Source organism: Mytilus galloprovincialis, chromosome 9 (genome assembly GCF_965363235.1).
Source record: "Mytilus galloprovincialis chromosome 9, xbMytGall1.hap1.1, whole genome shotgun sequence".
NCBI lineage: Eukaryota > Metazoa > Mollusca > Bivalvia > Mytilida > Mytilidae > Mytilus > Mytilus galloprovincialis.
In genome coordinates this window covers 88,364,723-88,388,173 of record NC_134846.1, presented here as the reverse complement: position 1 = coordinate 88,388,173, position 23,451 = coordinate 88,364,723, and the positions used below count along the sequence as shown (strand labels likewise).

Below are 23,451 nucleotides of genomic sequence, written 5' to 3'. Positions count from 1 at the left end.
CATTAAAGGAGTCCAGGGGTTCCAGCAGTTCTCTGTGTTTATCTTTGTTTTTATGACATTAAAGGAGTCCAGGGGTTCCCGCAGTTCTCTGTTTATTTTTGTTTTTATGACATTAAAGGAGTCCAGGGGTTCCAGCAGTTCTCTGTGTTTATCTTTGTTTTTATGACATTAAAGGAGTCCAGGGGTTCCAGCAGTTCTCTATGTTTATCTTTGTTTTATGACATTAAAGGAGTCCAGGGGTCCCAGCAGTTCTCTGTGTTTATCTTTGTTTTTGTTACATTAAAGGAGTCCAGGGGTTCCAGCAGTTCTCTGTGTTTATCTTTGTTTTTATGACATTAAAGGAGTCCAGGGGTTCCTGCAGTTCTCCGTTTATCTTTGTTTTTATGACATTAAAGGAGTCCAGGGGTTCCAGCAGTTCTCTGTGTTTATCTTTGTTTTTATGACATTAAAGGAGTCCAGGGGTTCCAGCAGTTCTCTATGTTTATCTTTGTTTTATGACATTAAAGGAGTCCAGGGGTTCCAGCAGTTCTCTGTGTTTATCTTTGTTTTTATGACATTAAAGGAGTCCAGGGGTTCCCGCAGTTCTCTGTTTATCTTTGTTTTTATGACATTAAAGGAGTCCAGGGGTTCCAGCAGTTCTCTATGTTTATCTTTGTTTTTGTGACATTAAAGGAGTCCAGGGGTTCCAGCAGTTCTCTATGTTTATCTTTGTTTTTATGACATTAAAGGAGTCCAGGGGTTCCAGCAGTTCTCTATTTTTATCTTTGTTTTTGTGACATTAAAGGAGTCCAGGGATTCCAGCAGTTCTCTATGTTTATCTTTGTTTTTATGACATTAAAGAAGTCCAGGGGTTCCAGCAGTTCTCTATGTTTATCTTTGTTTTATGACATTAAAGGAGTCCAGGGGTTCCAGCAGTTCTCTATGTTTATCTTTGTTTTTGTGACATTAAAGGAGTCCAGGGGTTCCAGCAGTTCTCTTTGTTTATCTTTGTTTTTATGACATTAAAGGAGTCCAGGGGTTCCAGCAGTTCTCTATTTTTATCTTTGTTTTTGTTACATTAAAGGAGTCCAGGGGTTCCAGCAGTTCTCTGTGTTTATCTTTGTTTTTGTGACATTAAAGGAGTCCAGGGGTTCCAGCAGTTCTCTATGTTTATCTTTGTTTTTATGACATTAAAGGAGTCCAGGGGTTCCAGCAGTTCTCTATGTTTATCTTTGTTTTTGTGACATTAAAGGAGTCCAGGGGTTCCCGCAGTTCTCTGTGTTTATCTTTGTTTTTATGACATTAAAGGAGTCCAGGGGTTCCCGCAGTTCTCTATGTTTATCTTTGTTTTTGTAACATTAAAGGAGTCCAGGGGTTCCAGCAGTTCTCTATGTTTATCTTTTTTTTTTATGACATTAAAGGAGTCCAGGGGTTCCAGCAGTTCTCTGTGTTTATCTTTGTTTTTATGATATTAAAGGAGTCCAGGGGTTCCCGCAGTTCTCTGTTTATCTTTGTTTTTATGACATTAAAGGAGTCCAGGGGTTCCAGCATTTCTCTAGGTTTATCTTTGTTTTTATGACTTTAAAGGAGTCCAGGGGTTCCAGCAGTTCTCTGTGTTTATCTTTGTTTTTGTGACATTAAAGGAGTCCAGGGGTTCCCGCAGTTGTCTGTGTTTATCTATGTTTTTGTGACATTAAAGGAGTCCAGGGGTTCCAGCAGTTCTCTGTGTTTATCTTTGTTTTTGTGACATTAAAGGAGTCCAGGGGTTCCAGCAGTTCTCTGTGTTTATCTTTGTTTTTATGACATTAAAGAAGTCCAGGGGTTCCAGCAGTTCTCTGCCCTACTGAGTCTTTTCTTAAAAACGAATAATCCAGAAAACATTATTTTAAGAACAGTATAAAAAAGAGATGAGATATCAAAAGGGTTTTTCTAATTTTGTAGCTTAATTCCTAATTCTTATTCAAATTGAATAATTATATTTTTTTCACTTTTCTAATATGGAACGAAACACAAACCACACAACATTAGAGTCTTTAGGTATTATAGAAGGATTAAATATACGTAGGGAAATGAACATTGTCTCTCTTAGTTCGGAATCGGATAAAACTGTTGTGTGAAAGACTTCTATGTGGTATGGGTTTTTCTCATTGGTGAAGGCCGTACGGTGACCTATAGTTGGTAATTTCTGTGTAATTTTATCTCTTGTGGAAAGTTTTCTCTTTGGCAATCATACCATATCTTCCTATTTTTATATTCTAACGTGTTAATAATGCAACTATAAGTATATCAGTTATTTTTAGATATTATAGACATATTGTTATCTTACATGAAAGAGGATAAGGGGAAATGCTCTCTACAAATAATTATTATTTCCGAATTAGATAAAATTGATGGCGGTTACACAACATGGAGTGAATGGGATGATTGCTCACATAAATGTAACCAAAGAACAACTAGACGCAGAACATGTCATAACCCCACACCTTGCAATGGCGGCGAAGATTGTAGTCAGTTTGGAAGAGATACCCTAACAAAAGATTGCGGTGAGTATAAATTCAAAAAAAAAATGTTGTCGGATATGTGAATTTAGCATAAACTTTTGAATATTTGCCAAATCCGGCAAAGTAAAACTTTCTCTCAAAAAAGTTTAAACTTTTTTTTAATAATTTCTTCTTTTATCAAAGGAGAATCAAGTATTTTAAGATAGAGTTCAAAATTGGACAAAGGCAGAACATCTATGATAAAATATCTTTGATAATCGAGGTAAAAGTCTGTTGATTCAATAACTAAGGTATAAACTTTGATATATAAAACTTACTAAAAACGATTCTGCCCGGTTTGTAATTAACATTTTGATTTTATATATAGCTCTCTGAAGTATTGAACAAGTGTTTATCTGGATACTGATGAATATTGTGTATTGGTTTATGTCAACGTATATATTGTATGTCAACGTATATATTGTTGTTCTTTTTCTGATAAAGAGTAGTTCACTGGGTCGTTGCAACTGCTGGTGGAGTTTTAATTCCCCGAGGGTATCACCAGCCCAGTAGTCAGCACGTCTGTGCTGACATGAATTATCATTGATATAGTCATATTTATAAGTTTTGATACGACATTCACCGATAGAAAACATCATTGACTTTGACACGACATTCACCGATGGAAAACTTCATTGCCCTAGATACGACATTCACCGATAGAAAATATCATTGATTTTGACACGACATTCACCGATAGAAAACATCATTATCTTTGACACGACATTCACCGATAGAAAACATCATTGACTTTGACACGAGATTCACCGATAGAAAACATTATTAACTTTGACACGACACTCACCGATAGAAAACATCATTGACTTTGACACGACATTCACCAATAGAAAATATCATTGACTTTGACACGACATTCACCGACAGAAAACTTCATTGCCCTTGATACGACATTCACCGATAGAAAACATCATTGACTTTGACACGACATTCACCGATAGAAAACTTCATTGCCCTTGATACGACATTCACCGATAGAAAACATCAAACATCATTGACTTTGACAACATTCACCGATAGAAAATTTCATTGACTTTGACACGACATTCACCGATAGAAAACATCATTGACTTTGACACGACATTCACCGAATGAAAACTTCATTGCCCTTGATACGACATTCACCGATAGAAAACATCATTGACTTTGACACGACATTCACCGAATGAAAACTTCATTGCCCTTGATACGACATTCACCGATAGAAAACATCATTGACTTTGACACGACATTCACCGATAGAAAACCTAATTGCCCTTGATACGACATTCACCGATATAAAACATCATTGACTTTGACACGACATTCACCGATAGAAAACTTCATTGCCCTTGATACGACATTCACCGATAGAAAACATCATTGACTTTGACACGACATTTACCGATAGAAAACTTCATTGCCCTTGATACGACATTCAGCAATAGAAAAGATCATTGACTTTGACAACATTCACCGATAGAAAACATCATTGACTTTGACACGGTATTCACCGATAGAAAACATCATTGACATTGACACGACATTCACCGATAGAAAACTTCATTCACTTTGATACGACATTCACCAATAGAAAACATTATTGACTTTGAAAATCATTGACTTTGACAACATTAACCGATAGAAAACATCATTGACTTTGCCAACATTCACCGATAGAAAACATCATTGACTTTGACAACATTCACCGGTAGAAAACATCATGGTCTTTGATATGACATTCAACGATAGTAAAACATCATTAATTTTGACACGACATTCACCAACAGAAAACATCATTGGCTCTGAACAAAAATCATACAAATGAAATATTCAACGCGTTTCATTTCATTTGACTAGGACCTGTGGCAGGACAATGGGGAGCATGGGGAGCTTGGGGGTCGTGTGCAATGCCTGCTGGTTCTGGCACTTACGGTACTGGTACCTATCTACGTTCCAGAAAATGTGATAATCCAGTTAATATTTGTGGTGGGGATTATTGCATAGGAACACACCAGACTAAAGGAAATTGCAGAGGTAAGGTATATAAGTACAAGAGGTAAGGTATATAAGTACAAGAGGTAAGGTATATAAGTACAAGTAGACATTAAATTTGAAATTAGACAACCATGTCAAATGATAAAGATTAACGAGACTGATTGTTGCACTAAAATATTGGTTTCTTGAAAAGATATAATTTGAGTAGACTAGATTAGATTAATAAAATTTTATAACAAATATCTACTCAAGTGTACAAACAAAGTAAAACAAGACTTTTTAAATTCAGTCACATCAAATTGATTAACGTTCCAGTGAGGTAATAATCTCTTGATGAATATAATAATGTGGTGTAGGTTGCCGATGTTCATGAACTTATGAAATCAGTCATGTGTGTTTGTGTTATGTTATATGACTTTTGATGAACTTCTTTGTACCATTGTATCTTTATGGTGTTTGAGAAATAAAGAATCTTGAAAAATCTTGAATCTTGTCAGAAAATACAAAAAGAATCTAAATAAAATTCAAATTTGATGAACTCCAAAAAGAGCCAGACTTATAGTGTCCTGCTATTTGCGCACCAACCATATACTTTTATTCTATCATACATTAATAAGTGTCGTTTGCATGCATTGAAGAATTTTGAATTCGTAAATCTTATTTTGTCTACAAATCATTTGAAAAAATCTCAAGGAACTAAGATCTGGACAATAGTGACCTTCCTGAAATTAAAAAACAAAATGTCATTACACTAAGATAGTGATCAAAGTGAAAGTGAATATACGATAAAAAAAAATATGTCGTCTATATGATAATATATATGATTTACAGATGTTGAAACAAATTATATTCTGCTATTTATATTTCTATAAATCATAACCACTTTATTTTCATTTTTACTAAAACAGATTGTGGCACAATGTTTCAAACAAAAATCCACATATTGAAAAACCTTTGATATCCTCAAAATACCTTTGATATCCTCAAAATACCTTTGATGTATTTGCGTAAAGTTAGTGGGGAAAAAAGTCAATAAGAGTCAGAAAGAAAAACGATTAACAATAAAATTTTACAAGGTGAGCCGACCGTGGTGAAGGTACAACAAATATCATCTCTTTTTCTCTCGCCTTCTCTCTCCATAATGAGTTTATCATCCCAACAGGACATGGCTGCAGGTACATTGATCTCCCATAACAACTACTCGATGTGATAAGTCAAGCTTAGGTTACAATATCTGTGTTTATCTTACCCTAGACTGACGTTGCGTACGGTGTTGGTGATAATACGGGTGTTTGCTTTCCAGTTCGCCTTTATTGCATTTGTTAGAAGTTTCGGAATTGATAACTATATAAATGTATATATCAAAATGGGCGTAATTAAAAGTAGAAATGGAATATGCCTTAAAATCAATACTTGTATTCATTTTGTTACTCGAATGATCCCTAATAACACTGATTTTGAGCGTGTAGACAAGTAACACCGCGACATACGATCATCGTCGCTTTGAAGTTATTCTTGTAATTTTTAAAACTTATTAAAAAAAAGTTGTACTCCTAGCAAGAGTAGTCTTTGGTGTTAATGGTGTATGTTTTATTTATGACGTCATCGTTAACTGGACGCGTCTGACCAGGACGAAAAGTTCACTTTGTTTTGTGGTCAAGCCGAAAATTGAAAACAAATATGGATAGGGGTGAAGTTAAGAGTGATTTTTAAAGGTATTTCAAATAGATTATTCCGAAAATGATATATCTTTTTATTCCGTATATAATAAGGAAAAAAGAATAAAAAGTTGTGTTACAACATTTCAAAAGATCGTGGCAGAATTAATGATTTTTTTGAAATTTGTATTTCTGTCACAAAACCCAAATCTCGCATATTTTTCGGAGGTCTTCAAAATTCGAACGAATGCTGCAGATCCAAACCACAATTTACATATCCACCCTTCCTATGTCAAAATTATACAATAAATATACAACTTTCTATGTCTTCAATTAGTAAGTATTGTTAAAATTATGTCCTAAATTGTTCATTTTATTAAATCCGTTGAAATGTCACACTCGCCGTTTACTGACGTTTTGGCGTATTTGTTAAGTGTCTTATGAAAAGTAATATGCAGTTGCAGGCTTTTCTACGATATGAAATTTTATTCAAACGTGAAAACTTTTTTTTTAAGTGTATGAACAAAAATTGTGTCGAAGTTTTGAGAGAAAATACTGAAAAAAAAATAAACGCGATCTTTTTGTTTTTGTCTAGTCAAAATGTCACAAAACGCCTTTTTTTTACATTTTTGTTACAAGTATGATAAGTCATATTATACAGTTTTAGAGGGGGGAATTTGAAATTACAATAGCACAAAAAAAAATATATAACATTAAAATCTACTGTTCAGGGATTTTTTTAAACCCATTTTCGATCACATGTCGGAAGTATTAACGACACAGTCAGCGACTACTTTTGTCTAGTCATAATGTCACACCATGCTTTTTTACTTGTTTTGACGTTACGTTCTGTAAAACTTGACATGTAGTGCCTAACGTCGAAAATTGCGGAAGCCTTTACGTGTCATGCTAATTAACTTTTTCAAATTTGATAACGAATTATGAATTTGATATAACAGATTATGAATTTGATATAACAAATTATGAATTTGATATAGCAAATTATCAATTTCATATAACAGATTATCAATTTGGTATAACAAATTATCAATTTCATATAACAGATTATCAATTTGATATAACAAATTATCAATTAGAAATAACAAATTGTCAATTTGATATAACAAATTGTGAATTTCTCTACCAATAGTATTATTTAATTATGATAATTAGATTGGTTGAAACATTGCGTAACCCAAATTGGCGCATTTTTTGTGTATTGATTCATTGTTTATCTGACGTCCAGCGACAAATATGTCATTGAATGCTTATTCAAAATTTTCTTAACAGGTTTAATGTTTCTGAAACCCTCTCCCTCCCCTTTTATCTATTATTTGAGGTAGTGACTAGTTTGAATGTTCTCTATTCAGTACACGGGACCTGGTGTCTTAGAACGAACGATTATAATAGAAAAAGGATTAATTTATATTGCACATTTTCAAGTCAAAAAGAATGGATAGTGTGTTTCTAAGGACATACGAACATGCAAGGATAAAAAATGCTGGCATGTTTCTTTATCAATTTCGATGGACACATACATGTATTAATAAAACATCCTTAAGTTCATCCTTGCATTTTTCTTTATATATTTGTTTCAATATTTATTTTGTTTGCACACTTTTTCTTAAAAAAAACAAAGACCCATGCGCGAGATCTAGAAGAGACAACCCATGCACAATCAGTACAATAATGTTGATAAAGTTGCAGTAGGAACTGATTTTTCTCTTTATCTTGTCTAGATTGTGGTGCACATTCGCCTATACATTGTATTTTTATATATGTTGTTGTTTGCAATTTGATGATAGTATCAAGAAAAACGTAAATAACTGAGTGACAACTATAGAATTACTTTTATTTCCATGATGAACCAAAGTGAACATATATATACATACAACTTTAATATTAAACCAGCATAAATTAATGCTCGTGGTTTTAGTATTATTCAACTAGGAAAGTTTTCGCTAAACTGGGCTATCGAAAATACAGCTGAACGGATTAATCCTGCGCTAAAATGGTCTCTAATGTTTGCGCTAAAATGTCCCCTAGTAGTTTTGCGCTAAAATTATCTGCGCCCATCTGTTTTCTTGTTCATAGTTGAGATTAAATTTCTTTTTGTTTATGAAATTGGCAAATTTGATTAAATCAATTTTATTGTGGTTAATTTTGAATTTGCTTTCAACTGTTGATTCTTTTAACATTTAATACAGGCGATGAAACAAACCATTCAACTCATAAAATTTTTATTCGGAAATTATCAAAAGCGGATAAAAGAATAAGCCCTTGACACCATTTGCGAGTATGATGGTCTTGTAAAACAATGATAGTCCGTCGAAAGGGGGCGATAAATGACTGACCCGTGATTTATTAAGAGAGGGTAATATCTCTTGGACATAAAAGTCACCCTTTTAGATTTCGAAAAGAGCAGGCTAAGGCTACAAGGAAGCACTCGCACCCTCAAAGTGGAAACAGATTAATATAAGTTGTAATAACTTGTTTTCCAATCCACTATAAATAAATATGTTTAAACTAAAAGAAAAAGCAGCAGAAAAGACAGTGGTTTAAACTTTTATTTAACTATCCTGTTTCAATCAAAAGAAAGAGAAAATATCTGTGTCCAAGGGGATACTAATGTAAATGAATATTATTTTTCCGTTTTAATTTAACTGTACTTAAAAAAATATGTGCCGCTTTTGCATTTCCGGTTCTATACGTAGAACGTCAAGCAAACCGCTCATATAAATTATGCTGTATGATTAAGCTGCACGAAATAAAAAAAAGTACGAAGTTATTTATACAATGCATGAAAAATAACGTCAAAATAACGTTACCAAAACTAACACCAACACCGTACGCGACGTCTCTATACATTTCTAGGAATATGATTGATTAAAAGCAACCGCGTGTATATCCCATATTAGGTTAGTAGGGTTCCATATTAGGTTAGTAGGCGGGGCTTATTTCAATACACGGTTTTTAGTGGTGTTACGTTCCTTTATAAAAAACAACACGGTGTTGAGGGAAAATATTCAAGGTTTCAACAGACGAAGAAACTGATACTGGACGATTAAAATAAATTCATAAAACACATTTAAAGCTAACAAGTTGTTATTGTTGGCATTTGTTTTTGTATAGACCAATGGAAGTAGGTTCTTAATACTAACGGTATTGAAGACTTGATCACTTTGATAGGCCACTAGTCTAAATAGCACATGTTAAGATAGTCGGTAAGATAAATTCGTAATCTCAGTCAACTATTTGTTTTGTCTACGTCTTTTGTGTACCTTATCATATGCAACAGTGCATCTATTTTGTAGATCTCAAAGTTCATTTAAACAAATAAATTGTTTTTCAGTTGTACCGCCATGTTTAACATATCAAATGTTTAGCGACAAATTTCTTAAAATAGACAATCCTATGTCCATTTATACCTCAGCACAAGTAGATATATATCTTCTGACGAAAAATAAGTGTACAACGGAAACTATAATTCACACTTATTTTGAATTATACAAGATAACAAACATTACTGCTGATACAGGTGTACAGGTTGGAGAAAAACAGTCGGGTGTTAAGTTCAAGTTTAACCCAGGAGAACATGACATAGGATACTATCGTTTGTATGCTAAAATAGGATATCCTGCAAGCATGACAGACTGGATGGAAGAATCAATGTTTGTGAAAATAGAACAACCACCACCGCATGCATTTATAAAAGGTGGAGCCGGTAGGACTATTGGTCAAGGACTCTCAGAATTTGACGCTCGTTCTGTGTCGTATAGTTTAACTAATAGCCCCGGTGATCCTTCCGGGCTCATCTTTTCTTGGAGATGTCTCAGTTTTGTAACACATAATATTTATAATCTACTGCAATTTAACATTGACCCAATATTAGCGTTTAAAGATATAAGTAACTATAAAAAGAAATGGTACGAAACTAATTTTGTTCCATATATAGAAAACAAAGTCGCATTCATCGATGGCTCTACACTTGACCCCGTAGTAAAAAGTTTAAAGAATTCTAATTCTCGTTGCATGTATGGAAGTGAGTTTTACGTCAAGGCTAAACCTGATAAATATCTTCCAGCGGAAAAAGAGAAAGGCGATAAAACAGAAGCTTACTCCACTTATCCAGCGACAACATTTGTAACAAAGACAACTACAACGGACACAACTACACCGGACACAACTGCACAGGAGTCAACAACAGAAGAGACAATTACGCCAGTTTCTCCTTATGATCGAATACCTTTGACAAGATTTTTTGATATTGACTTCATGTATGAAATGGAGTCAAAACCTAAATCCGAATTGAAAGACACACAGTATGTCCTACCTTTTCCAGATAATAACACACTCGTTTTAAATGAAATGCTGGAATTTCTTAATGATTTATATGGTGAAGAGTCTGATGATTTTCTTCACGATACAGACGACTTTTTTGAAAGATTATCGGATAGCTCATTGACTCTTGATAGTTTGTATAAATTAAGTGATGTCACCGGGTTGCCTGCAAGTGCGAATGCTACATTTTTTTATGATCTACTTGAATGGCTGCAAAATGCAAATGTATCAAAAGAATTTGCATATACACTGCGGGATTTGTTAAATAGCTTTAAGCATGTCCAGTCTTACGTCAGAAATGCAACAGACTTGGTAGGTTTGATAGGAATTGAGGGATACTTCAAACTTATTATTGATGAGTCGGGACAATGTTTGATGAATTATCTGGGAGACATCTTTGACGGCTTTACTAAGATTAACAAATTTGATTGGAATAGAATGAAAAACCAAGAAAAATATTACTTGAACTGGCTAGAACAAGAACTTTTCAACTCTAGTGCTTGTAAATTATTCAAGGGAATCGATGATGGGACCGGAAGTCTGACTGTTACCTCTCATGATGTCTTAGAGGGAAAGGGATTTTTAGTGTATATAAGAGTAGAATTTGAGGAGTCTATTAGTTACTTTATACAACATGCGCAATCAGATAAAGGAAATCATCCAGTCCTGGATATAGAGTAAGTAAAGTTTTCAGTTCTAATTACACGAAAAGAATAATAAAAGGTAAAGATAGATCTCAAAGATCTTATAAAGGTACTTGTATCCCAGTAATGTTCACGTAACACCCTTTCCGATTTCATTAGGCAAATTTGACCTTAGGATGACTTTGGCCGTTATTCTAATATCCTTTTTGTCATTTCACGCTCTACACATTTACGAGCTTGAAAATGCTTTGCTTTGCAATATTTCGGTTTGAACGTTAATCCAGAAAAGTGTAAAACTTTTCTTTGGATATTTTCCGTCACATTTTCTAACTTCATAAAGTCCTGAATCTTTGTGTAATCAAATTCAGAATGTTTGCCCTTAAAGCTACTGAATCACATTTTTTTTTTAATTGAGGTACAATAGTTTCCATTACATAGGACCCATTAGTAAGGGCCTTGATTATTTTTTTTTTTGGGGGGGGGGGGGAGGATGGGGTCCCCTTTTGCAGAATCTTTGATTTTTGGGCTATTTTTCTTTATCTTATAAACGCGATAAAAATACTAATAAATGTGTTATTATCTGCACATTCTTCATTTCTATACCTAGTATTATATTACGTAATTTTAACTTTATAAAAATAAGGAGTTGTGGTTTGATTGCCAAAAAAGAATCAAAGTTCAAATAAAATTGATGAAATCAATTATAGACGACCAGAAGGCCTTCAACAATGAGAAAACACCATACCGTATAGTTTCCTTTGGATATGTCAAATTTGCTAGCTTCATAAAGGCAGGAATCTTTATGTATACAATTATGGAATGTTGGCATTATATAAACGCCTGAAAGACAAATCTTTGTGAATTGAGGTACAAAGTTTCCATTACATCTATAGGAACCATTAGTAAGGGTTTTGATGTATTTTTTTGTGGGGAGGGGTCCTCTTTTTGCGGAATTCTTTGATTTTGTGGCTATTTTTGTTTATCTTTGAAGATAAACGCCTTTTCTTTATAAAAATACTATTAAACGAGTTATTTTCTGCCCATTCTTCATTTCTATAAGTATTATATTACGAAATGATTACTTTATAAATATAAGGAGATGTGGTATGATTGCCAAAATTGAGATAAATAACGGCCTAATTCATAACAAACCAATTTACGAAAAACAAAAAATGACAGACATGAACCAACGACAATCACTGAACTACAGGCTCCTAACATGGAACAGATACATACTTAATGAGGCGGGGTTTAAGGCGCCAACCCCCTCCCTCCCTGGTATAGTGGTATAACAGTACAAGATAAGAAGTAAAATTTCAAAGAACTCAAACCATTAAACCGATAATAGACATCTAACAAAAACCCATACCGGACGTGGCAGTGTATATTTACATGCACACAAAAAAAAGAAAAGACACAGCAGTAACTGACAGCTAGTTCAATCCAAAAACAAATATTAAACAAATCATGTATGTGAGACTAAAATACCAATCAGTACATATCTAACATCTAATGGATTTACAAAAAAGTATATAAAAACGGACATGAAAATTTATGAAAACACTCATCGAAGGCCAGTTGTGTGTGGAAGTTGGAACCTTAGTTCTGTATGAGGGGGAGGACAGGGGGGTACCCTTCTCCCTTCTCCCACTCCTCTTCTCCTTTCTCCTACCCCCGTTCTCCTTTCTCCCATTAGAATAAAACATCTCCTTTTGAGATATTTTTTCTTGAAATATTAGATCATTTTTTAAAAGGAGAGATATTTTATTTTTTCTCCTTTCTCCAACTTTTTCTCCGTTCTCCCAGCCTTCCTCTCCTTTCTCCTACCCCCTTTCTCCTTTCTCCCACCCCTTTCTCCTTTCTCCTACCCCTTTCTCCTTATCTCCCTTACCCCTGTCCTCCCCCTCCTGTATATGTTCTTTTAAAATAGTTTATCGTGAATCCTCGACTACTGACTTGTTTGTATGTGTACTCTTTTACATCCTCGACTACTGACTTGTTTGTATGTGTACTCTTTTACATCCTCGACTACTGACTTGTTTGTATTTGTACTCTTTTACATCCTCGACTACTGACTTGTTTGTGTGTGTACTCTTTTACATCCTCGACTACTGACTTGTTTGTATGTGTACTCTTTTACATCCTCGACTACTGACTTGTTTGTATGTGTACTCTTTTACATCCTCAACTACTGACTTGTTTGTATGTGTACTCTTTTACATCCTCGACTACTGACTTGTTTGTATGTGTACTCTTTTACAGATGCAGATTAAACTGCATGAAGAAGACTGCTTTGACTTCTATAATGTCGTTAAAGGCTACATGTCCGTCTTGCACGTATGAACAACAAAAACGATTGAAATTCTGGTGGATAGTAAAAGATTTCGATATATTCAGCAGGAAGGCAACAACAAATAATTACTGGGAATCTTGGATGTTATCTGGTAATTTTACGCAAGTTTTATTTATATAATAATAAACAATTTAACATTAAGTATAGTAATAATTAGTATCAACCTTGTAAAACAGTATCATAAAACACACTATTTCAAATCGTTAAAACTAAAACAAACATTCCACAGAGTTGGTGGTATACTGCATTTGTCTTGCCTATCCGCCCATCCACTCATATGTTCGTTTGTCCTTCTATCCAAAACCTTCGCTGCATATTTCTTTGCTTCTTGAAAATACTTATGAGTTGAAATTTGGAAGCCGTTTTTTGCTCTGTGAGACAGTCACTTCTTGTTAGATGACACTTTGATTAAATCCGTCGGAAAGTTACTACTTGTTAGATGAGAGTTTGAAAATTCCGTAAAACAATCACTTCTTGTTAGATGACACTTTGATTTAATCAGTCGGGAAGTCACTTCTTGTTACAGAAGAAAACATTTTTGAGTGAATCCGTCGGGTAGTCACTTCTTGTTACAGAAGAATACATTTGAGTAAATCCGTCGGGTAGCAGGGGCGGATCCAGGATTTTTGAAAGAGGGGCCTTGTTTTTAAAGATCGCCGAGGGGCGCGAGGCGAAAATTTTTTTTGGCCTTTTTAGGACTAAAAACATAAAATAAGTGAAATATGCACTTTTTAAACGGTTCCTGGCGTGGGGCATGCATATTTTGTAGTTGCTGTTAAGGTGTAAGGGTTGGACATTTTCGATGCTGTATTCTCCCTATTAATTGTCTATCATAAAATGATAGTTTGGATCCAAAGCTATGTACTGATACATTTAATGTGGGATTTGTCAGTAAAACATAGACATGGAAAATTCTCGCACGTATGTTGTAAGTTAAGTTATAATAACCTCACAGATTTCTTGTTGGAAACAAGATATACGCTGGGCTGTTCGATTGAATTTGAAATACGACCGACACGAGTTAAAAAAAGACAAACAAGCAATTGTTATCCAAATGTTTGGTTGATATGTTTCACCAACAACATTAAGGTAACACGATACCGAATGACGTTACGCCATGAGTTATCGTTCCTGACATTATCGAGTAACGTTCACACATACAAGCAAATGCAGCAGGTTCTGCAATCACAAAATCCTTTTATTTTTGGTAACTATGTGACATTTTTTTTAACGATAATTTTCCTTAGATGCAGAGTGCCGAGAGTTTTGATGCAAAACGTATTGGTTATTTGACATTGGTTATTTGACAAAGATTGCTTTATCGTTTTCCGGCAATTCTTCTGCTCATTGTTAACCGTCAAAAATGTAATACTATACTTTTAAATATTCTGTTGATTTGATATTCAAGCATCTCCACGATTTATCTATATATAAGCTTATACACAACAGTCTGAGTTTTATCAGTTTATTTTGGTTCTTGGTTTATTTTTGCAATACATACTTATTCGTGATGCACGTCGTATCCCCGTGAAATTTTGTTTTGACAGTAGAAATTATAGAAGTTATATTAACTTAGATGATGTGTGAAAAACGGGATATTACACAACTATCAATTCGTTTTAAAATGGTTGTAAAATACACCCGGCTCGGGCAAAATGGAAAACTGAATTTTATCTGGATGCATGAGAATACGGACAGAAGAAGGCGAAAAAGCACAATACATGCCGACGTTGAAACTCATACAGAAAAATAGTTTGTTAGTATGGAATGTAAATGAAAGAGTTTAAACTTGGTTATTTTGCCGGAAAAGTTTTCCTGTGTTCCAAGTGTAAACTGTCTCTGAAATTCATTGGTCTGTACACATTTAATCCGATATAGTTTAGGAAACTTTTTAAAATAAAGTGCTAGCTTTGTAATCGTATAAACCAGGTCTATACAGGACAAACAGCAACATCGGAATGAGGCCTGAGAAAGTTAACGAAGGCTGAAAATTATAATGTACAGGAGCACTTTATTCGGCAGCAATTAAATTAATCAGGTCCCATTACAGTCTGTTAAACACAAGTTGATAGTTGGGGCTGGCTCTAGTCAGACTGGTTCCGTTACAATTTTTTTCTCGAAATTTACAAGCAAACGACTGACAAGTTATTATTCAAACGGCAGAAAGAGACTGAAAAAAGCTAGACCTTGAAATCATTTAGATTTTATATTCGTGTTAATTTACGCTTGCATGGGCATTCAGTGGTACTGTGTGTGTGATTTTTTTTTGTGTGTTTGTAGTTGGAAATAATGTACATGTACAAATTGGGAGACAAAACGATTAAAATAGAATTTAAAAAATAGCCTTTTGATGCCCTGATTGGCATATTGCTCACATACTAGGCGTCGGGGAAAACCAGAGGAGTTTCACAATCTGAAAAGGAGTTTTTAGAACAAGTATACAAGTATATACATTTAAATAAGAAGTGTTTGCATTTCTTTGTGTGGATAAAAAAAACTACTAGTATATTTATGTACATTGTCGGAAAATATTTATTGTATTTGTACGAGCTTTAGAAACACGACGAAAAGGGACTCGCCGAGCTTTTCACTTGTTTCGTAATGAGTACAAATACATTTTATATTTCTGTAAAAAATATGGTAATCTGGTCTTCTTCCGATCGTCAGTAAAACGCTTGCCAAAGTGGGGCGTCCGTTTAGATGTGCGGGATATATCAAGTTTGCAGCACGTCCGGTCAGAATGGGGACGTTAAATCCGATGTCTCGTGTAAAGAGAGTGCCACGCTATTTGCACGTTAAGAACCCTTGCAACAACTCTTTGAGGGGTCCGTAGGTGGCCTGTTGCAAGGGAACATTTCTTTCCCTATTCAATATACCCTTATTTTCTAGTGTCAGTCTAAATTTCCTTGACCATCATCTTTGATGTCCTCTATTACAAAACCTTCCTACTGTATTTATAATTAACTTGTTCTCGTCCTGAACATGCATGAAATATTCACCACTGGATGTTAGGCAACCAACAATCAATCAACCAATCCTCCAATTTACACCCGTCACATGAAACTTTAGTTGTTAAAATTTAAATCATTGCCTCTATTCTTTTCAAAGAAATCGACATAGTTAAAACACGGACTGCGAAGAGGACCAACAATGAACAGTTACGCCAAACGAAATATCTACGTTTCAACGCTTGCTCATTATGGAAGTGGGATAACATGAGACTTTGTTTGCAAAAGTACAAGTCTAAATAAAACAAAAAAAAATATTTGTATACATGTTATTTGTACAAACGTTGGCTGATAGAATGATAAATGGAGATATGGGATATGCAAATTATAAGATAGCAACATCTATTTAACGACATCAAAACCAAAGATATCAAGAAAATCGTGACTAAGCTAGTATGATTGTGTAGTATAATTATCCCAGTAACATTTCAGTCTCTTAGTACATATTTGTTTAAGTCTTAGAACTTTTGTTCTTCTGGAGAAAATCCAAACCATAATGATATAAGGAGATGCGGTACAATTGCCCCAGTTAATCAACTTTCCACCAAAGACGAAATGACGGAAATGTTAGCTTGTTTACATTGCAACTACATTGTAGATCTCCATATTGCCATTCCATTATATCAACTGCTTATTCTAGAATATGTATTGTCACCAAATTCCTAATAGAGCACATATCATATTGTTTAATCCATGTCCGTTCGTCCGTCAATCACGCACTTGGTATATATAGGGTTTACACGGCTAATTATTTAGGACTACAGTCTGTTTGCTTCAGCTTTTAAATCATGTACCTGGTGTTACTGCTCATTTTAAAAGTGCGCATATCGTCTGGATTTTCTCTTTTTGTTCTGTTTATGACGAGTTGCTGGATAAGGCATTTGGATAAGATATAAAGGCACGCAGGGTACAGACTCAGGCTTACATGTCCTACATGTGGAAGTTCAATCCGGAACTTTTATATTTCGCAGTTGGTTTTACTCATATAAAGAATGCATATATGATATCAAGATTTGTTTTGCATATATTTTTTCACAAATGACAGAATGTTGAACTTTGTGAAATTTGCGTACAGTTTGCAAGGTTTGTCCGACTTGCTGGTTAAACAATTCACACATTTACATCACGCAGTCTAAGTACACTATACTTATGATTGTATCAAGTCAAGACTATGACAGCTGTTTATCATTCTTTTGCTGTTCTTGGGATTATGATTTCGTCATTTGATAAGGGAATTTTTCGTTTTTAATTTTTCTTGGAGTTTTGTTATTTAATTTTTAGAATGTGTACTTTATCTTCGAGATTTTATCAGGATCGTTATTTTCCCTCATAATTTTCACAACTAATTGAAAGTTTAACCTTTTTTGACTGGTGCATTTAATGTATCTTTTATAAACAATTGTTTTCAAAATTGTAATGTATCGTCCCGAACATGCATGAACTATTTGCCACTGAACGTTTTAACAACCCTCAAACCGAGCAATTAAAAAACTGTTAACTGAATAAAATTTTGAAGTACTCTATTTCTGCTTGGATACAGCGATGACACCACCATTGTCTAATATTATGGAGTTAAAAAATCAGTAATTCGAATGAATCTGACGTGAAATTGTTCATATTATTTTCAGGTGAACTTTTTTTCATGATTTTAAATTAAATTATAGAATTAAGATATTATTTGAATAATTCTATTTTAAATTTATGCGAATTTACCGTGTACAAATTCCCGTTGATTTATGCAAGAACTATTATCATAAGATTCATGTGGAACCAACCAGACTGAGTTCACGCTTTGCTCGTTTGGTGTGAAAGTCAGACGAGAATAATGTTATTTCATGTGAGTGAAATTTCCATGTACAGGGCGAAATAAAATTATATCAGTTGAATTTTATATTGCATAACTAGAAAATTTACGAAACCCGACAGGGGATATGAAAATAAGATAATCACCATTCAGATCCCGACAATATTTTGTTTTCCATGTCTCTAAGTAGGGATAACGTTATACTCTGAATAATATAACGTCACGCGTTTTCGTTCGAATTCGAGGCGGTATCGATCAACTTTGAAGCCATTTATCTTAAAAACAAGGATGGTGACATATGATTTTCTATACGTGTATGGATTCAGTGTGCAATCCTGGATATCATGTTAGTTTTTTGTTTTTCTCCGTATATAAGAACATAGCCATCCATTGGAAAATCGAAAAAAGGTAAGCCGAAAAAATGCATTTCCCCTATATACCTATGTAAAATTGTCGCCAAAATTCACATTTTCTTATGAAATTACAAAGAAAACAAAAATGGTGACCCCCATTTTTTATTACATATTCCGATGTAACTCGATACAAAGACCACGTTTGCCAAAAAGTTTGGAAATCGGGAGATATGCCATTCGGTATCTGTTACCTTAATTAAGGGAAGTAAAGGGTTCCAAATCAATCAAAGGCTAAGAATGAGTCTGAAATGACAACGAATTTATGAATGACGGCCGACAAATGGAGACATAAAGGCCACATCCAGCAGGCAGGTTGCAGTCTGGTCTTGAAAAAAGTATTCCATATATATCAGTTCGGTGAAACAGACATTCTGGTCAGACATGAAAACCCCTGCCACAAAAAATATGCCCGTTTTTATTCATCATGTTCATTTAATGCTAAATAATTCTGTTGGGAATTTTCATTTCTAATAGCAAAAAAGTGGACAAGATTTTTGTTTTGCGTCCAGAATTTTTGTTTCAGGCAAAAATTAGAGTCAATTTTTTTTCTCTCAAATATCTAAGACTGTCTCCTCAAATCAAATGGTTCGTACTTACGACGTTAAATCTATATAGAGCTTATACTGATTGGGGATCATTATTCAGCTATATTATTTTAAAATAGGCTGGGGCGTTTGGGGTTAAACATGTTTCCGTAGTTAGATAATATTGCTGTGGAACTTTTTTTTCATGAGAGTGTAATAGAGCATTACTTTCTTTTGAGTGGAATAGTGAAATAGAAGTCAATATGTTCTTGCTAAATCCTGTGTCGCTTTGAATGTGTCATGATTGTCATTCTCAGCCTACGCAATGTGTTACTGTAATTTGAATTTCAAAATGACTGAGAGACGTTTTATTCGACGCACTGCAGGTCAACTCCACCATAGCGAATCACATGACTTTGATAATCAGTAAATTCCAGCGAAGAATATCTTTATAAGTCAAGAATTGTCGCATAAAAGTTAAATAGTAGTACACGGGAAATGGCAAAGTTCACGAAGTCTAGTCTGATTAATCATTTTACAAAAAAAAAAAAAAGTACGAACAAAGGGGTACGCCCTCTACGCCCCCTCTGGGTCCGCCACTGGGTAGTCACTTCGTGTAAGATGACAGTTTAATTAAATCTGTAAAACAGTTTCTTCTTGTTTACTGACACTTTGACTGGATCCGTTGGACAGTCCCTTATTGTAAGACGGCACCTTGATTAAATATGTCGGCAGTCACATATGTTAGATAAAACTTACGTTAAGTCAGTTTGTACAGTAAAATACAGTTTATATCTAATTAGTATAATTCAAACTTAAAATATTCAAAAAGTTGTTAAGTATAACTACTACGAAACCAATAAATGTACATAAAAAGAAAAAACTTTTGTCTTATTGTTAGTAAGTTATATAAGTCCAATATATTATGATTGTTTAAACTTTTTCAATTAGATATAATATCAATTCATATATAATCAAATATAAACATCGGTTGTTATTCATTTACCAATATATTGCGATAGCTTGTCAATCAGCTTGATGAATATCCTATATTTGTCGATAGTTTGCAATTAAGCTTCATTAGGGTCCTATACATTTCGATGGTTTTTCATATATCGATATCGATTGTAACACAAACGAATGCAATTAATCATCTATATCTATACTATTAAACGAGAAGACCTCATTTTTGGTGTCGCTTCTCTTCTTTCCAGAATAAATTAATCAACACGCCTCTGTGTCCTATAGGTACAGTGCATAGTCGCATTTGTCATCCATTCATATGATTATTCAGATTGAGTTATTTTAGGAGAAAAACGAGAAAAAAGGCATCCGGATATTGTCCCGTCATTGTACGAAATTTTAAGTCAGATTAGACTTCCGGTTTGCGTTTTTCTGTATACTTTGAACATACATATACTACGAATAAAGTGTATTTTCAGAATTCTATCTGCTATCATTTTCAAGTTTACTATCCACGGCGGTCACAGAGTTTATTAAATAGAAAGGGTCTGTATACTATATCAATGATCACCATATGGATCGATTAGTAAACTTAGAATTGAAAGTAAATACGCTTTATTTATATAGTAATGAATGTTCATAATATACAGATATTAAAGCGCTAAAATTATTCATGTGAACTTTTGATACTCTTTCTGAAATTCTCCAGTCATTAAATCTTTTACAAAATTCATTAATTACATAAAAAAAAAGAAGATGTGGTATGATTGCCATGTTAAGACAACTCTCCACAAGAGACCAAAATGACACAGATATTAACAACTATAGGTCACCGTACGGTCTTCAACAAAGAGCAAAGCCCATACCGCATACTCAGCTTCAAACTCTCCACAAGAGACCAAAATGACACAGATATTAACAACTATAGGTCACCGTACGGTCTTCAACAAAGAGCAAAGCCCATACCGCATACTCAGCTTCAAAAGGCCCGAAATGACAATGTAAAACAATACAAACGAGAAAACTAGCGGCCTTATTTATGTACAAAAAATGAACGAAAAACAAATATGTAACACATAAACAAACGACAACCACTGAATTACAGGCTCCTTACTTAAATAAATGTTCATAACATACTAAATGTATGTTCATATTGAAATTGATAGAAAACCAAAAATTGGGAACTTTGGAAATAAAGGTGGAGGGTAAAAAAACATTTTCCTGTCCCCAATAACCTATGACTTATGATACTTTGGCTGAAATTCTCCAGTCATTCTGTATTTTACAAAATTCTTCCAACAACACTTTACATACTTTAAACTACGCTCTGAATGCCCGCGATTTCGCGGGTGTGTTCTAGTCATATTTGAAATGAAGACAACACGTTCGATAATTTCATGTGTCCGCAGCGCTTTTCTGGATTTACCTTCGTCAGGAACGCTCCAAGCCAAATATATGAATGCCAATAATGTATATTAAGTACTATCAGCAGCATGATGTTTGCCATTATCGCAGCAATAACTGCTAACCCTTCTGAGTGTATCTCCTGTTTTGTACGACTGCATATTGCTTAATCTTCCGTAAAGTGTTTTCTTGACTGTTAATTTTATTTTTAATTGTTAATTTTTGTTCTGGGGTTGCCTATTTTCCCTCGACTTATGTTTATATTGTTCCCTTGGTCACGTTTCTCTCGCATGTCTTAATACTCTTTCAATAGTAGCTCAAACTCAGTTGTAGTCAAACGATTAATCGTACTCAGTTTTGTTCAAATACTAGCTTATACTCATCACTTGTTTTATAGGGTTAGGGTAAGGGTTAGGGCTAAATATGTTTATCATTAGCCTTATGTGGTTGATGACAAAGTACTAGTCAAGTACACTTTGTCAGCTTTCACTTTTGCATTATGCAATGCTTAACTCAACAGTTAAATAGAAACCACGGTTGACGAACACAAAGTGTCTAATTGTTCATACAAATTCAAGATGAGAACAAATGTGATAAATACAATAGTTGTGAAGGCCCTGGAGATTGAGTTATCAGTGACTGACTGGAGATTGAGTCAACAGTGAATGACTGGAGATTGAGTTAACAGTGAATGACTGGAGATTGAGTTAACAGTGACTGACTGGAGATTGAGTTAACAGTGACTGATTGGAGATTGAGTTAACAGTGACTGATTGGAGATTGAGTTAACAGTGACTGACTGGAGATTGAGTTAACAGTGACTGACTGGAGATTGAGTAACCAGTGACTGACTGGAGATTGAGTTAACAGTGAATGACTGGAGATTGAGTTAACAGTGACTGACTGGAGATTGAGTTAACAGTGACTGACTGGAGATTGAGTTAACAGTGACTGATTGGAGATTGAGTTAACAGTGACTGACTGGAGATTGAGTTAATAGTGACTGATTGGAGATTGAGTTAACAGTGACTGATTGGAGATTGAGTTAACAGTGACTGATTGGAGATTGAGTTAACAGTGACTGATTGGAGATTGAGCTAACAGTGACTGACTGGAGATTGAGTTAACAGTGACGAGTTAACAGTGACTGATTGGAGATTGAGTTAACACTGACTGATTGGAGATTGAGTTAACAGTGAATGACTGGAGATTGAGTTAATAGTGACTGATTGGAGATTGAGTTAACAGTGACTGATTGGAGATTGAGTTAACAGTGACTGATTGGAGATTGAGTTAACAGTGACTGATTGGAGATTGAGCTAACAGTGACTGATTGGAGATTGAGTTAACAGTGACTGATTGGAGATTGAGTTAACAGAGACTGATTGGATGTGAGTTAACAGTGAATGACTGGCGATTGAGTTAACACTGACTTAACAGTGACTGATTGGATATTGAGTTAACAGTGACGGATTGGAGATTGAGTTAACAGTGACTGATTTGAGATTGAGCTAACAGTGACTGACTGGAGATTGAGCTAACAGTGACTGACTGGAGATTGAGTTAACAGTGACTGATTGGAGATTGAGTTAACAGAGACTGATTGGAGATTGAGTTAACATTGAATGACTGGCGATTGAGTTAACACTGACTTAACAGTGACTGATTGAAGATTGAGTTAACAGTGACTGATTGGAGATTGAGTTAACAGTGACTGATTGGAGATTGAGTTAACAGTGACTGATTGGAGATTGAGTTAACCGTAACTGATTGGAGATTGAGTTAACAGTAACTGATTGGAGATTGAGTTAACACTGACTGAGTG

The 23,451-nt window shown here is 34.5% G+C and overlaps 1 protein-coding gene across 1 annotated transcript in view; it reads left to right on the top strand.

Annotated features, from left to right (window-relative positions):
• LOC143046870 (uncharacterized) overlaps positions 1-23,451 on the top strand; it is a 78,373-nt gene that overhangs the window by 29,913 nt on the left and 25,009 nt on the right. Inside the window, exons 3-6 of the mRNA XM_076219930.1 lie at positions 2,361-2,522; positions 4,377-4,553; positions 9,525-11,190; positions 13,420-13,601. Coding sequence (XP_076076045.1) covers positions 2,361-2,522; positions 4,377-4,553; positions 9,525-11,190; positions 13,420-13,601 — 2,187 coding nt within the window. The remainder of the gene's footprint in view (positions 1-2,360; positions 2,523-4,376; positions 4,554-9,524; positions 11,191-13,419; positions 13,602-23,451) is intronic.